We start from the raw sequence: 16,089 nt of genomic DNA, 5'->3' as shown, positions 1-16,089 counted from the left end.
AACTTAGCTCTTCCCGCCATCTTCATTCAGTCGAGATGTATCACGTCAACATACCTTCTTGACGTCAATTGTTACTTTTCTATTAGCCAGGACTTAGCGACATGGCGTTCCCCCAAAAAGTGAATCAGTAAGATTTGCAGGAAATAGCTGAGAATATGTTTTTAAAAAAAAAAAAAGGTGAACTCGTGAATAGCAGGTCGCCAGGTAGACAGGTAAGTAGATCGGTTGGTAGGTGTTGATGAACTGCTGGAAAATACAATCCATGCTTCTTTTGTGTTGATTGAAGCTCTGGTGCGCTTCCCAGTTTGCTTTTTTTAAATTCGAGGCCCAACAAGTAGTTCTGCCCCTTGTCATTATGGTAACGAAAGACTTATTCAGTGTTGGCCCCGCAGAAGAAGGGGGAGACAGGTGAAAAAATAGAGCGTGTCCTGTAATTTTTTTAATCCCTGGGGTATTTTGACAAACGCGTGTCACCGACAGGTTATTAAGACACCTGTGAACTAGGGAAAAAAATTGCATTTATCGACAGATTTAGGGCCTGGCATAATGCACCGATGTCACCTGAGGAAAACGTGGCCTCTCTTTTGTGCTTTATCTTTAGCGCCCCGCATTTCATCCTTTCTCTCTGCCTCTCTCATCGTCTCTGTCAACCTTTTGTATTATTTATGCCCCGCCCCCTCCATCGCTACCCGGCACTCTCGGGTTTCACCTGTAGAGCAGGATGACAAATTAAGACTCCTTGCTCCAACCGCCGCAAGAAAGTCCTACCAAAGCCACGCTGAAAACGCTCTGAACAGAGAAAGTGTTCAGTGAGGGGGACTTTCCATCAACAGAAGATGGAGTAGGGTAGAAGAAGAGTATATCCTCAAGACTATTTAGTTGTATTTTTCCTCTAGCTGCCTCTAGAAAAAGAAGCCATCAGAATACCGCCAAGATCCTGGCGACGTTTCCGTTTCTGTACTGGCTGCTGGTTGAGTGCGGAGGTGACTCTAACCTGGTATTATTGTGAGTACATGTGTGCGTGTGTGTGCGTGTGTGTGTGTATGTTTGCTTTGCCAGATTTACAGGAAGCATTTGTCCTCCTGACCTGATTGCAGAGGTTGGGAATATACAGTATATCCTGCATATAAATGGGAATATGGTGTCGGTTGGCCGAGGCAGGTCTTAGGAGACCCCAGCAAAACTAACAAACAAGGGAAGTAGGTCGCTCTGGGGGTGATGTTTAGTTGAAACTGTTCTTAAAAGAGACATGCTATGTATTTTTTGAAATTGAAATTAAATCCAGGATTAAGGTATGTATCGGTTGTAACAGAAGGTTCTTCGATACCGCACCTAAACTAACAAACAAACAAGGGCAGTCGGTCTGGAGTTAGGTTTATTTCAATAGCTCTTAAAAGAGCTGTACTGTGCATTTTTTCACAATTGAAATCAGTTCCCAAGTGTCTTAATAGCTTGGCTATAAGATTCTTGTCAAAATATCCCAAAGATGGAGAAGAAGTGTAAAACAAAATGAGTCTGTTATGAGGGAGCAGTCTAGTCTCATACAAATGAACATTGCCCAACCCACCCCCGCAAGAGCCACTTATGGCTTTTGTTACCATGACGACTACAGACTACGGATGCGCTTTAGAGGCTCCAAAAGTTGCTCAGTCGCGGGCCCTGGATTGACATGAATTCCAGCAGACAAATGAATCATAACGGGACATACGAACAAATCTCAAGGTCCCATGCGTGAAATTAAACAGGAAGTCATCCATTTTGGTTTGAAGCAGCCACTAAATAATAAATAAATATATTCCAGGACTCGTACTTAGATGAACCTCTACTCGGGAATTTGTTCAAAATGATTCAGGTTTCTTGGGCAAACAACACCAAATTTCGAAGATCCATCCATCCATCCATTTTCTGAGCCGCTTCTCCTCACTCGGGTGGCGGGCGTGCTGGAGCACCATCCCAGCTATCATCGGGCAGGAGGCGGGGTACACCCTCAACTGGTTGCCAGCCAATTGCAGAAATTTCGAAGATATTTTTGAAATTTTTGATAATCAATTGGAGGATTTGCCATGGGAAAAGACTGTGCACATCATTACAAGTTGTGACCTGTTTTTCTTCTTCCATCTATGTTATTCCGTGCCTTTGTCCAATGTTTTTTGTCAAAAGTAGGAAAAACTGAAATTTGAAGATTGGCGAAATCCTTATGAAGTGTCTGCATATCCTTGTCCTTCCAGGAGGCTTCATGGGGGCTAGGTTCAAACAATGTAGAAGGACTCTGGCAAGGCGGGCGTGCCCTCACACAGCACAAATCCACCCAGGCGTATCTAAACTCTCTTAAGGGTCAAAGTCCGGAGCATTTTGTGTCTCATCTGAACATATCAGCTCCTATTTTTCATTGCTAAAAGTAAACTCAATGTTTGTGTTTACATTTCTTCCAGTATTTGGGGATGTGATGGTGGTGCACAGCTAGCTAACTTGTCGCAATATGCCCGGCAAGAAAGACACCAAGAAGGATGACAAAAAGAGGGGTGTAAAACCTGAACCTGAGAAAAAGAAAGAGGAAGAAAAGAAAGGGAAGGATGACAAGAAAGGGGGAAAGGATAAGAAAGCTGCCAAGGATGACAAGAAAGGAGTGAAAGATGACAAAAAGGAAGAGAAGGATGACAAGAAAGGGAAGGATAAGAAAGGAAAGGATGATAAGAAGGGGGGGAAGGATGAAAAGAAAGGTGGGAAAGACAAAGGAAAGGGAAGGAAAGTCCAATCAGATGAGGAGGCGGAGGAAGAAGATGAACTCCTGGATGATGAAGAAGAGGACGAGGAGTTGAGTGAAGAAGAGGAAGAGGAGGATGATAGAAGAGGGCGGGGGCGGGGGAGGTCGCGGGGCGGCGGCAAAGGGAAGACAAAGGAGAGGTGGTGAAGACTCTGAAGAAGACGAGGAGGAGGATGAAGATGACGAGGAGGACGAAGAGGAGGAACCCAAAAAGAAATCCAAAGACAGTCACCACCACCCCCATAAAGAGGGGAGGTATGATGCCGATCCCAAGAACAAGAAAGCGAAGAAGAGAGAGGAGGCAGCTCCACAAATCCCGAAAAAAGGCCTAAAGAACATGTCCCGCATGTTTATGAAATTTTCTGGCCTCAAGCGGCGGAGAAACAGCCGGAAGAAGCTCAAGAGCACCTCACGCTTGTTCCTCGGCCTGGGCAAGAGACGGAAACGACTGGCCAAGAAGAAGCGCCGCAAGTCCATGCTGAAGAACACTTCTCGCTTCATGATGAGGTTCAAGGCCAACAAAAAGAGAAAGAAGGCGGCCAAAGAGAAGGCAGCAAACGATGGGAAGAAACCCACCTACATGTTGCTGCGCCTGGGTGGAGGCGGCAACTCATCTGAGAAGGGTGGCTTCTTCAAGGGCTTGTTTGGGAAGAAAAACAGCAACATTGGCGGCTTCAAGAGCAGGAGTACAGTGCTGGGTCGGGTCACCGCAGCGGCTAAATGGCTGAGCAATCGTTTTCTGTTCAACAAGATGCGAGGGCACGCTGAGCAACACAACTGGGAGGGGCACAGTGGGTACAGCCGCCGACGCCACCTTCGCGGCTACCACAACCACGGCTATGAGGAGTGGGAGGACCCACATGGATACGTTCAAAATGGTTACGGACACTTCAATAACGGCTATGGCGGTCACGGTGACGAGGTAGCTTACGGCGGCCAAGATCTATATGGCTATTATTATAACGGCGCTGGGGTAGACTACCAGGACCTGGGCTACTACGAAGATGAGGGCATCTACGGGCCCAATGCTGAATATAACATGCGAGGTCTTTATGGCGAGGACACAGGGGCCTACTATGATCCCCATCTGGTTGCCCAAGGGCACTACGACAACCAGGAACCAATGTTATATGGCTACCATCGACAACAACAAGCAATGCCATTGTACGATGAAGTGGGTCTTGACTATTATGTGCCAATGGGTGAGGATCAAATGTATCATCAGGCTCAGGTTAATTCTAATGAAACTGGGCAAGGCATTATCTATGGCAATGGGCAAGTCGATTATTTTGACAACAGGCAAGCATATTACAATAATGTTCATGCAGCAGCTTTGGGAATGCAAGATGATGTTGTGGGTTTGCCCTACCAAGACTACAGCTCTGGTTTTCCCCCAGGAGGCCAACAGGTCTCTGGAGGGCAAGTGACGGACGTAGAGGGTCTCTATGTGGACCAGTATGCAGACCAGATGGATCAGTATGGGAGTGATACTGGTGGGCTCCAGGGGGGAGAGACATTCCGAGTTCCCAGACCTCAAGTGCGCCTCTTTGGAAAAGAGCGCCTCGAAGTACTGCTTCCCCCTCCGCCTAATCTTCCACCTGATCCAGAATTTGAAGACATGTCCGATATCCAATACGAAGACCAGATTCCTCTTGCGCCAGGTCATCCAACTGGCATGATGTTACAGCAACAAAGAATGTCTACGCAAGAGCAAATGATGATGTCCTCTCAGCACCCAATGCCAGCCATCTCACCGCAGCAGCAAATATTAGGGGAGCAAAGTATGGTACCCCAAATGCTGCCACCCCAAGTCATGTCTCCACAAAACATGTTAACCGCACAGCAAAGGACGTTAACGCAGCATGAGATGTTACCACAACAAGCGATGTTGCCACTGCAAGGGATGCCGCCACAAATGATGGTTCCCCAAGCAATGATGTCACCAGAAGAGCAGATGATGTCGCAGCAGCCGATGATATCGCAACAAATGATGATTCCCCAAGCAATGATGTCACCAGAAAACCAGATGATGTCACAGCAAATAGCATCACCCCATCCACAAATGATGGTTCCCCAAGCAATGATGTCACCAGAAGAGCAGATGATGTCGCAGCAGCCGACGATATCGCAACAAATGATGATTCCCCAAGCAATGATGTCACCAGAAAACCAGATGATGTCACAGCAAATAGCATCACGCCATCCACAGATGATAACCCAGCAGGGTTACGGCCTTCCATCAATCCCCACACCTACTGCGGTGATAATCAAGCAAGCAGGTATGTCCCCCCTTCCTGCCCGCCGCATGCCACCCTCTCCGAGTCTGTCCCGACGCTCCGTCATGATTCCCCCCTCTCAGTTACCATATCAACCCAATGCTATGGCCTCAATGGTGCCCTCACCAAACCTGTCACAGAGACAAATAACCTCCCCACATCCAGCCATGAGGGATAGTATCATAAATGACCAAAGACCCCCCTCAGTCATTTCACGACAGATCTCGTCTCCCTCCTCGCCAATGGCTGACCCCCTGGCTCATTCCAGGAATCAACCTCAGTCTTCCCTGGCTAGGGGATTCTTGCCGTCTTCTTACCCCCATGCCTCCATGATTCAGCGAAATTCTCCCCCCTCACCCAGGACCTCAATGATATTGCATTCTGCTCCCTCTTCACCACGTGCCTCCATGAGTATGCGTAGTCTGCCAGCATCACCCGCTCCTGCCGGTAGTCCATTTAGAGAGAGAAGGTTGACTGGACCACCCTCTCCAGATCCTGCATCGCCTGCCCTCTCTCCTCAACTCAGGAGAAGACAATCTCCCACTCCATCTCGCCGAAGCTTATCGCCTGAAGGAGCTCGATCACCGTCCCCCTCTCTCTCCCGTCGATCAACTCGGCTAGTCAGGGATCCCACACCGCTCACCAGACCAAGGATGGGGGGAAATGTTCCCTTAGGAACTGTCAGACCCTCACCTATGGGTCTTAGGGGGCGTCCGGTACCCCCACCCACCCAGAATGTGCGCCCATACCGTGCCGCCTCCATAAGAACCAATAGATCATCTGTTCTTACTATTGACTCCTCTCATCCGTCTTCTCCTTTTCAGTCACCTCACATGATACACCGTGCTCCCCTTGTGGGGTGCGAGTCTGAGCGTTTTCCTCCACGTCCTGTGGCCCGTGGACGTCCACTTGTGGTCCAAAATTCCTTTAGGAAGATGCGTCCTGCTTCGCCCTCACTCAAGCACATGTCATATTCTGCATCCCCACGCCTCTCTCCTCGACATTCCCGTTTGTCATCCCCCGTGTTGCCTCCTCACGGTGTCCATCCACCGGAGCTGTACACCTCCACCCCTTACGTGGATCCTTTCACTGATCCAGTTGCTACCCCTGCTTCGCCAATGCTATCTATTGCCCTGAAAAATCAAGCTATCAGACAGGCCTCTTTAGTTTCCCCTTTTGGCCCTCCAGTCATTCCAGTGGTGGGCATGGATGGAATGGCAGCCCAATATGCAGAGCCGTATCCTTCCTCATCCCCTTTGCTTTCTGCTGCAATGCAAAACCAAGCACTTCGAGATGCCACCTACCTTACCCCGTTGGCCCTCCACGATTCACCCCCGATCCCTTCCTCTCCGCTTTTGTCCAGAGCACTGCAGAATCAAGCGGTGAAAGACGCCTCCTACATTTCTCCTTTGCAGAGGCGACTATCTCCTCACGAGGAGCCCATGGCCCCTTCCTCCCCGATAGTGTCAAGTGCCCTGCAAAACCATGCGGTAAGAGACGCATCCTATGCTCCTCCTCTACAAAGGCCGCTCTCTCCTTACGAGCACCCCATGCCCCCTTCCTCCCCGATGGTGTCTAGAGCACTGCAAAACCAGGCGTTGAGAGACGCATCCTATGCTTCTCCTCTGCAAAGGCCGTTATCACCTTTTGAGCAGCCTATGGCCTCTTCCTCTTCGATGGTATCCCAAGTGCTGGAAAACAAGGCAGTGAGAGATGCCTCCTATGTGTCTTCCCTTCAAAGGCCTCCATCCCTGTATGCTCAACCTGGGCCTTCATCTCCACTGCTTTCTGGAGCCATGAGACACGGTCAGGTACTCCAGAATCTAGCGTCCTATCCCACTCCGCACCTCCACTCACCATATGGGCAAACGTATGTTACCGGGTACGATTACATCTCTGAGCCTGGTCCAGCACCGCTGCTCTATGATGCTTTGCAGAACCGCTCCGACTTTCAGAACGTTGCATCTTTAAGATCCCCAATGATGCAACACCATAACCCTTACGCTCCGGTCACCCCCAAGCTCCATAGTGCACTGCAGCAGAACCCAAATCTCCGCCAAGTGTCCTATCAGACTCCTTTGAAACTCAGTCGGTCGCCCTATGCACCCCCGCCACCTTCTTCACCATTGCTGGCGAATGCCATTCACAATCCACAGCTGATGCAGGCATCCTACCGGTTGCCGGACGGAACCTTGGTGTCGCCTTTTGCAGATCCACGTTCCTCACCGCAGCTCGGTCAGGCCTTGCAAAACCAGCAAATACGGGGAGCTTCATACATTTTGCCTGATGGATCAATTATTACGGTGGGTATTGAAGCAGCGTGTGAGCATATACGAGGTTCCTCAAAAATATACTCCCACTTTCACTGGTCATTACTCACGGTACATTTTTATTCAGGTGTTTATTGACACAGATGCAAGTCTAATGAACTAAAATACAGAAAATAAAATTAAAGCTGCGATAATTTAATGGCAAAAACAAAACATTAGTCTTCCCCACCTATCATTACCATTTTTCTGAGCCGCTTCTCCTCACTCGGGTCGTGGGAGTGCTGGAGCCTATCCCAGCTATCATCGGGCAGGAGGTACACCCTGAACTGGTTGCCAGCCAATCGCAGGGCACATAGAAACAAACAACCATTCACACTCACATTCACACCTACGGGCAATTTAGAGACTTCAATTAACCTACCATGCATGTTTTTGGGATGTGGGAGGAAACCGGAGTGCCCTGAGAAAACCCACGCAGGCACGGGGAGAACATGCAAACGCCACACAGGCGGGGTCGGGGATTGAACACCAGTCCTCAGAACTGTGAGGCAGACGCTCTAACCAGTCGTTCTCCGTGCAGCTCTTCCCCACCTGGTATAGTGTAATTATTCCTGTGCATTCAGAAATAATCAAACTGGTTTCCACCAGTTTCCACCAATTTCCAAACATAGCTTATATTGTGGCTGAATGGACAACATTGCGGAACATTGCCTTTGCAATTGCGAGACATTGTGATCTCTTCTGGCGCTCTTCTGGCGCTCGTGGCTGCCCATGGTCTTCTAAATTGTCTTTTCACTTCCGTGACAAATGTTCTCTCATCAAAAAGTTAATCGTACATTACTCAGGGTTATTTGCACCTGTAAAAAAATGTGAGTAATGGGCAGTCAAAGAAAGAGTAGATTTTGTGGGGAGAGCCTGACAAGCATTTTCGTAGTGTGTCACTTTCATTACTGCCCAATGCAGGACCCACGGGTTTCCCAGCAGCCCATGTCTCCTAACCTTGCCAGAGCGCTTCAGAACCAGGATCTCAGGACTGCTACTTACACTCTACCTGATGGCACAATTATAGACCCTAAAAACCAAGTAACCAATGATTTATGACTCCTGTTTTGAATCCACATTGTTTCCGCCTTTGATAACCATTAACCTGTCTCTTCACATACAGCAACCTGTTTCCCCAGACCTCGCTAAGGCACTAAAGAACCCTGCTCTCCGTGAAGCATCCCAGTCGCTCCCTGACGGTACCATCGTCATTGACCCAAAAAAAACAAAATCCCCCAACCTCACGGCAGCACTTCAAAACCCTTACCTAAAATCGGCATCTTACACGCTGCCAGATGGCACTATAATCATTGACCCCCGGAAGCCTGTTTCTCCGAGTCTTGCTAACGCCCTTCAGAACCCTACCCTCAGGAAGGCCTCCTTTAACCTGCCGGAGGGAGTTCGGGACCCCAATACACCTATACCGCCAGACTTATTAAAGGTTTGTTTTCAACCCCCAATTGCAATGCACTGAAGTGACAAAATAATCGGTCTCCCTTAGAACTGTGCAACATTACGTTATCTGAACCTAGCTGTCAACCTGCTCCATAACAGGCTCTTAATAACCCGGCCTTGAAGGGGGCAACCCTCACCCTCCCCAATGGAACCATGATTGTCGACTCAATGAAACCAAAGACTCCCAACTTGACCTCTGCCCTTCACAACCCCTACCTTAGGGGTGTATCGTACACTCTGCCTGACGGAACCATCATCATCGACCCGCGCAAACCGATCACTCCGGACTTGTCAAAAGTAGGTAATCCTGACACAGCTTGTTTTCATGACTCTTGCGGGTGGTGCATAGATCACAGATGGTTTCTTGCTTGTACCGCCCCGTAGGCTCTTGCAAATCACAGCATTCGGAATGCTTCGTATCAGCTCCCTGATGGTTCCCTGGTTATCCCTGGTCAGCAGCCTGCGACTCCAAACCTCACCGCTGCTTTGAGGAAGAACATGGGCCTTCGTTCATCTGATCTCTTCCACCTCCCTCAAAACTCTGTGTTCAAGGGGGCACCGAAACCCGACAGTCCGAACCTATACTCTGCCCTGAAGAATGACGACCTGCGTGGCATCTGTTACAGGTCAGCAAACCACAGAGATAAACCAGGGCATGTGGCATAGTTCTGAAAGTTTTAACTTGAGCCCCGTTTGCCCCGCAGGCTGCCAGATGGCTCTGTCCTCACAAGACGGTTCAACAATCCCAGCCTGGCCAACGCCATCCAAAACCAGCAGCTTCGCTATGCTTCCTACAGGCCCCCAACTGCACTATATGGCACAGATAATCGCTACGCCCCAATCCCACCCTATGGACCGCACTCGGGTCACTGGGCCCGGAATGCCAGGGGCGGCGGCGAAACCGGGGAGGATGTGTGGGCCTCTGAGAGAGTTTTACCCCATGGCACGGTCCAGCATCTGGCCAAGTGGTCCATGTATAGAGAGACAGGTGTGTTAGATGGATATTTACCCACAGCCGACATCAAGAACGAAGAGCTTCAGGATCCAGACTGGACCCCCGTCCGAGAGAGGGTTCCTGGGCAGAGCTGGTATGACAAGGTAGTCGGTAGTTCACAAAGAATTATCTCAAATTTGGACCATGATGACTCAGATCCTTCGGGCTAAATACATGTCATTGTTCTTTTAGATCTACTCTATCCTAAGCATGCCGACAACCAGCCACAGGGTGAAGCGCTGGGCCGAGGGCGTGGAGGACTTGACACAACTGCCGTAAGCCTCACAAGTCTAATATCTGGAAGCCCATTGGTAGACCTATTCATGGCGTTGTCAATTGTTTAATTTCAGAGAACTGAATGAGACCACCGTCCTGATGAACCTCAAGAAACGCTATGACCAGGAGCTCATTTATGTAAGCTTCGTCACCACTTGCATGTGATAACTCAATATGGATGTATTTCTCTCTCAAAAGACGTACATCGGCGGCATCCTGGTCTCCGTCAACCCATACAAGCTTCTCAACATTTATGGCACAGATATTTTACTCCAGTACGAGGGACATGGCCTGAGCGACAACCCTCCGTAAGACCCTCGTTTTGGTGTATGTGGCCAACAATGACACTTTAATGTGAATATATTGTCTTTGGATTGTTGTTGTTGTTGCCACTAATGTAATGCATTAATAAAAACTGTGACCTAGCTTGTTCAGCAGCGTAATACTGTACTTACAGAGTCCTTCTGTTACTTTAGCGGCTAATGTAATACGGTCTAATAAAAATACAAGTCCACCCTGCTAGTTTAGTGGCTCATGTAATACATTACTAAAAACTCCATCAGGCTAGATTAGTGGCTAATATAATACAGGTACATTACTAAAAACTCCAAATGGCTAGTTTATTGGCTCATGTAATATTGTATTCAAAGAGTCCACCCTGCTAGTCAATTTGCTTTACTGGCTAATGTAATACTCTATTGAAATTATAAGTCCATGCTGCCAAAATCCACCCTGCTAGACTGCCAGGTAACGTAAAACCATACTGTATTTAAGAGTCCTAGCTATTTTAGGAGTTAATGTAATACATTACTAAAAAAAAAAAAACCCTCCGAGTTTGGCGGGTAACGTAACAGGTTACTGAAAAGTCCACTCTGATAGTTTCGCGATGAATGTAATACTCTACTTAAGAGTCCACTTTGCTAGCTTACTGACGAATATCATACGTTACTGAAAAGTCCAACCTTCCTAATTGAACTATGACAAAAGGCAGTAAAATGTGTGCCTGTGTTGCAGTCATCTTTTTGCCCTTGCTAATCTCTCCTACACCAACATGATGGATGCCAAAGACAACCAGTGTATTGTCATCAGGTACCAAGTTTCCCTCCATTTGAATCCAGAGTTTGACGTCACTTTTTCATTTAATAATTTTTCCCCCTTTTTGAATGATTTTTTTGTAGTGGAGAAAGCGGGTCCGGGAAGACGGAAGCCACCAAACTGATCCTGCGTTACTTGACAGCCATACATCACAAACGCAATGTGACACAACAGGTGCATCTGCCATTTAGAATACATCATGAAATCACGTACTGTGTATAAAGGTAGTTAGGCTAATACAATTTTTGCATTCCTTTTCCGTGGCCGTGTCCCGTCAGATAGAGGTAAGGGATTGATAGTGTTGTTGTCCACCCTGTTGGAGGTTGAAACGGTAACAAGTATTGTATTGACCTATTCATTAGATCTTGGAAGCCACGCCCCTGTTGGAGTCATTTGGCAACGCCAAAACGGTGTGCAACGACAACTCGTCACGCTTTGGCAAATTCACAGAGATCTGCATGGAGGAGTGAGTAGTTCAAAAAGAATGTTTTAAAAAATATGAATAACAATCAGAATTCCACATTTTCCATGATAAAAATGACAATGAATCAATTGAGACATTTTCCAAATTTGACTCATCCTTCCATATTTCTCTCTATATTTGATTATTATTGAAACCATTACAACTTCAAAATGTTCAGCTCATTTGCGATGCATTTGAAAGTACAAATTCCCACATTTTCTAACACAAAATTCCCAAATTAATAATGAATTGAGAAATTGTCCAATTTTGACCTCGTCCTTCCACATTTCTCAACAGATTGAAACCAAATCTAATTTTAAATTTCAACAAATTGTTCCGCTCATTCAGGACATCGTAGAAACATGTTTTCCATATTTCAGTCATTTGCACACTTTTCACAAAAATTCCCTGAGTAAGACACATTTTACACTGGTGCAACCAACATATCCGCTAGTGTTTCTTCTCGTTTGTTTGTTTTTTTAGATCACTTTGGATTAGGCGTGTTTTTTTGTAGTGGAGGACTGGATTGTAGATCGGTGTTGGAACAGAATCTTTTTGTCTGTGATATTCTGTGTTGAGATTATTGGAACACACCACACACTGTAGGACCAAAAGATGTGGATTCTATAACAGATCAATCTTTTAAGATTGAAAAAATCCTTCCAGGTACGACGCTAAAGCCATATTTGATCCTTTTCGGAAAACAAGACCAAACCCTTTGCGGATTACCATGATCTGGGTTTTTTAGGAAGCTCATTGGTACTTTGTATTGATATTGTAACAGTAAGTTAAAAATGAGTGAGGAAATGATGTTTTTAAGCTAACAAATGTGTTGTTTTTTTTTGTGAAAACATGACCTCCTTGGTGTGGTTTTTCTATAACCATGAGATAGTGAGCACTGTCCATTGTGATAACGATACCGCACACGTGAAGAATGGAACACTCTTACACACTTGGTGACAAGTTGATCTGTGACAAAGAAGACCCAAACGCATTACCCATGCATGACTTGTTACTTAACTCTCAAATGTGTCTGCATGTCTGTGCGTGTGTTTGTGTGCATGTGTGTGTGGGTTTTTGTTTGTGTGTGCGTGTGTTCCAAACCTAATTAATCAGAGGTGTAATCAGCGGTGCCATAACATCTCAGTACCTGTTGGAGAAGTCCCGCATTGTCTTTCAGGTGAACTAGACACACACACACACACTCACAAACACAAAAGAAAGCACACACACACACACACACACACGTGCACATGGCGTCTTCTTACAAGTGAGTCAGAGTGGGAGAAAGAGGAGATTCGTGATGTGTCCAACATAATGCTATGTCTCTTTAATCCCGATGTCTCCATCAGGAGCGTCTGTCATCTGCAGGACTGAGATGACCTCACACTCCCATTTCACACACACACACACACACACACACGCACGCAATGTCCATCCTAAGATCTGAGATCACGCAGACACACCTGTCCCACTTTATTTCCACACGTATTTGTCTGATTTAAAATGTTCATAGCCCATGTGAAACATCTTTATCTGATCTGAAAAGCAGCCTTTATTCATTAATATTTGTAATATTTTCATTTAATCTTGATTACGGTGGACCCCCGCATATTCGCAGTTCGGCCTTCGCAAATTCAATGATTCGCAGATCTCCTATTGTTTGCGGCGAGCCCTGCTTATTTGCAGTTTTATCAACCCAATCGCCCGCTTATTTGTGTGTTTTACCTCGTCCCGCGCTTATTCAAGGTTTTTTCAGAATTTTCATGCCAATGATATGGGAGTGTCAATTACACTGTATTACTACACTATTATTATTATTCTTATTTGTTTTAAATAATTATTATGATCCATCCTTCTTTGGAAAAAAAAAATAGTATCCCTCATCCATTTTGTACTGCTTGTCTATTACAGGGTCACGGGTGTCATTTTTATTTATTTAACTATGATTAACCATCCTTTTATATAACTATTATTATTGTTGTAAATACCCTATCCATACATCCATATTCTACCGCTTAGTTGGAGCCTGTATTCTTTTTATTTTTGCACTTCATTTATTTTTTGTATATTTCTTCTTCTTGTTACTATTATTCTTATGAATATTATAACTACCGACGACTATACTATGTGTTAGTGATCCACGACGAACCCTAACAACAAACGCCGCGGTTCCATTTTCAATGTCGAATACAGGAGGTACATATTCTATATTGCAACGGTCAGTCTGTTGGCTTTTTCTTGTAATGGTCAGGCCAAATCGGAGAGAAACTACCACATCTTCTACGAGATGCTGGCGGGCCTTCCTCCACACGAGAAGCGCTCACTGCATCTGCAGGATCCCGAAACCTACTATTATCTAAATCAGGTACACGGACGCACGCACGCACGCACGCACGCACACACACGCGGAGAGCCCAGCTAATCCATTTCTGGCTTCACAAATGACTTGTCATCTCTGTGCCAAGGTGACATTCATTCTCCAGACATTGATCAATGGCCCCAAATATAAATGTGGCTCGTCTAACCTTTCGTTCGCTTTGATGTAAATGCATTGACGTGATGGATGCCATTCCGCTATCAAGTTAGCTTTTCATGCCAGATGACTGCGAGAGCACTTTCTCACCTTTTCAGTTGCTTTACACACAGCCATGCCAGCACCCGGTGTGAGTCAAGTATTTACCGAACTTTTTATGTACAATGACAGTATTTGCAGTGCACCTCTGTTTGACCTGTTACTGGGTCCAATGCCTCCACCAGTCCAATAGTGAGCCTTCTTTTTTGGTGGAAGTGGACAACCAAATAAGAGTCATTTTGCTCATTTACATAAATTCAATCTGCTCGAAACAAACAGGCACTCTAAACAGGTAAGGGAGTATGACATCTTACCCAGTTTACCTACCTACCGTAAATTCCTACTTACCATACCGACTGTACCTACATATATTCCCGACCATTTGCCGACATTCCCTACCAAGACACCTACCCTTGCTACCTGCTCTACCTTCTCACCGAAATACAGAGTACCTACCTACCTACTAGGGCTGGGCAATGATGGAAAAATGTTTCATCGCAATTATTTTGATCGATATTGAAATCATGATTAATAAATGATTATTCATTGATTTCGAAATGTAGTATTTATTAAACTAACAAAACTCAACTTTAAATATAACAACCAAAAATAAATGAGTAACACCCTCCAAGCTCTGTGGGAGTGGGAGGGAGCGGGAGCCAACATCCACTTCCGCGTCAGCCTCTACTACCTACTGTACCTACCTACCCACCTACGTACTGTACCTATTGTACCTTCTACCTACCTTACCTATCTACCCAACCCAGCTACCCTACATACCCACTTGCCTGCCTTCCTACCCTGCCAACACACCTACCCTACCTACGTACTTTTCCTACCAGCTTGCCCACCTTACCTACCTACCTACTCACCTACCTATTTATCCAACCATCCAGCCATCCATTTTCTTCTGCTTATCCGGAGTCAGGTCACAGCCAGGGAAGCCCAGACTTCCCTCTCCCCAGCCACTCCGTCCAGCTCTTCCGAGGGGATCCGAAGGCGTTCCCTGGTCAACTGAGGGACATTGTCTCTCCGGCGTGTCCTGGGTCGTCCCCGGGGCCTCCTCACCAAGGAAGCGTCCACAGTGGTTTGGGCATCCTAGCCAGACGCCCAAACCACTGTGGCTCACCTCTCAATGTGGAGGAGCAGCTCTGAGCTCCTTCTTGATGACTGAGCTTGTCCCCCTATCTCTAAGGGAGAGCCTGGATACCCTGCAGAGGAAATGGATTTCCACCGCTTGTATCCACAAACTTCAGTCACGACCCCTAGCTCGTGAGCATAGGTGACTACCTACCTATCCCTAGCCAAAAGCCAGCAGACGATCAAATAATGATTTTACCTTCTTTTCTCGTCTGCGACGTAAATAACCAACTCAATACTGCAAATAAGTGCAAATATCAGAAAAAAACTTTTTTTTGTAACCACATTCTTGGAACATTAGTGTAGCGATGAAGGCCCGTGTGTGCACGTGGTCACAGGGAGGGGACTGCAAAATCGTGGGGAAGGACGATGCCCAGGACTTCCGCCACCTCCTGAGCGCTATGGATCTCCTGCGCTTCAACGCCGAGGAGCGAAAGGGCATCTACCTGCTCCTTTCCTCCGTCCTCCATCTCGGCAACGTCTACTTCCAGTCGCACCAGGTCAACATGTCACACACACGGACCTTACACCAGGGCGCTACGGCCGCATTGACATTTGGAAAACCGATAGAACGGCCAGGTTATTTGTAGATGGGGGTCGAAAATCAAATCCAAATTTGGATGTAGAAGATGTAAAATAGCGGCACGGCGGTTGACCGGTTAGAGCGTCTGCCTCACAGTTCCGAGGACCCGGGATTCAATCCCCGGCCCCGCCTGTGTGGAGTTTGCATGTTCTTCCC

The 16,089-nt window shown here is 46.7% G+C and overlaps 1 protein-coding gene across 1 annotated transcript in view; it reads left to right on the top strand.

Moving 5' to 3' along the window:
* The first annotated feature begins 6,283 nt into the window (after positions 1 to 6,283).
* myo15ab (myosin XVAb) overlaps positions 6,284 to 16,089 on the top strand; it is a 49,735-nt gene continuing 39,929 nt past the window's right edge. The window contains 16 exon segments of the mRNA XM_061770344.1: positions 6,284 to 7,343; positions 8,274 to 8,383; positions 8,385 to 8,793; positions 8,907 to 9,104; positions 9,192 to 9,433; positions 9,512 to 9,905; positions 9,994 to 10,076; positions 10,152 to 10,215; positions 10,276 to 10,385; positions 11,092 to 11,166; positions 11,256 to 11,346; positions 11,451 to 11,456; positions 11,535 to 11,638; positions 12,752 to 12,815; positions 13,890 to 14,003; positions 15,689 to 15,850. Coding sequence (XP_061626328.1) covers positions 6,312 to 7,343; positions 8,274 to 8,383; positions 8,385 to 8,793; positions 8,907 to 9,104; positions 9,192 to 9,433; positions 9,512 to 9,905; positions 9,994 to 10,076; positions 10,152 to 10,215; positions 10,276 to 10,385; positions 11,092 to 11,166; positions 11,256 to 11,346; positions 11,451 to 11,456; positions 11,535 to 11,638; positions 12,752 to 12,815; positions 13,890 to 14,003; positions 15,689 to 15,850 — 3,258 coding nt within the window. The 5' untranslated portion in view covers positions 6,284 to 6,311.

This window comes from Phyllopteryx taeniolatus, chromosome 4 (genome assembly GCF_024500385.1).
Source record: "Phyllopteryx taeniolatus isolate TA_2022b chromosome 4, UOR_Ptae_1.2, whole genome shotgun sequence".
NCBI classification, from domain to species: Eukaryota; Metazoa; Chordata; class Actinopteri; order Syngnathiformes; family Syngnathidae; genus Phyllopteryx; species Phyllopteryx taeniolatus.
Note: the sequence above shows the minus strand (reverse complement) of the source record. Positions and strands in the feature narration are given on the sequence as shown.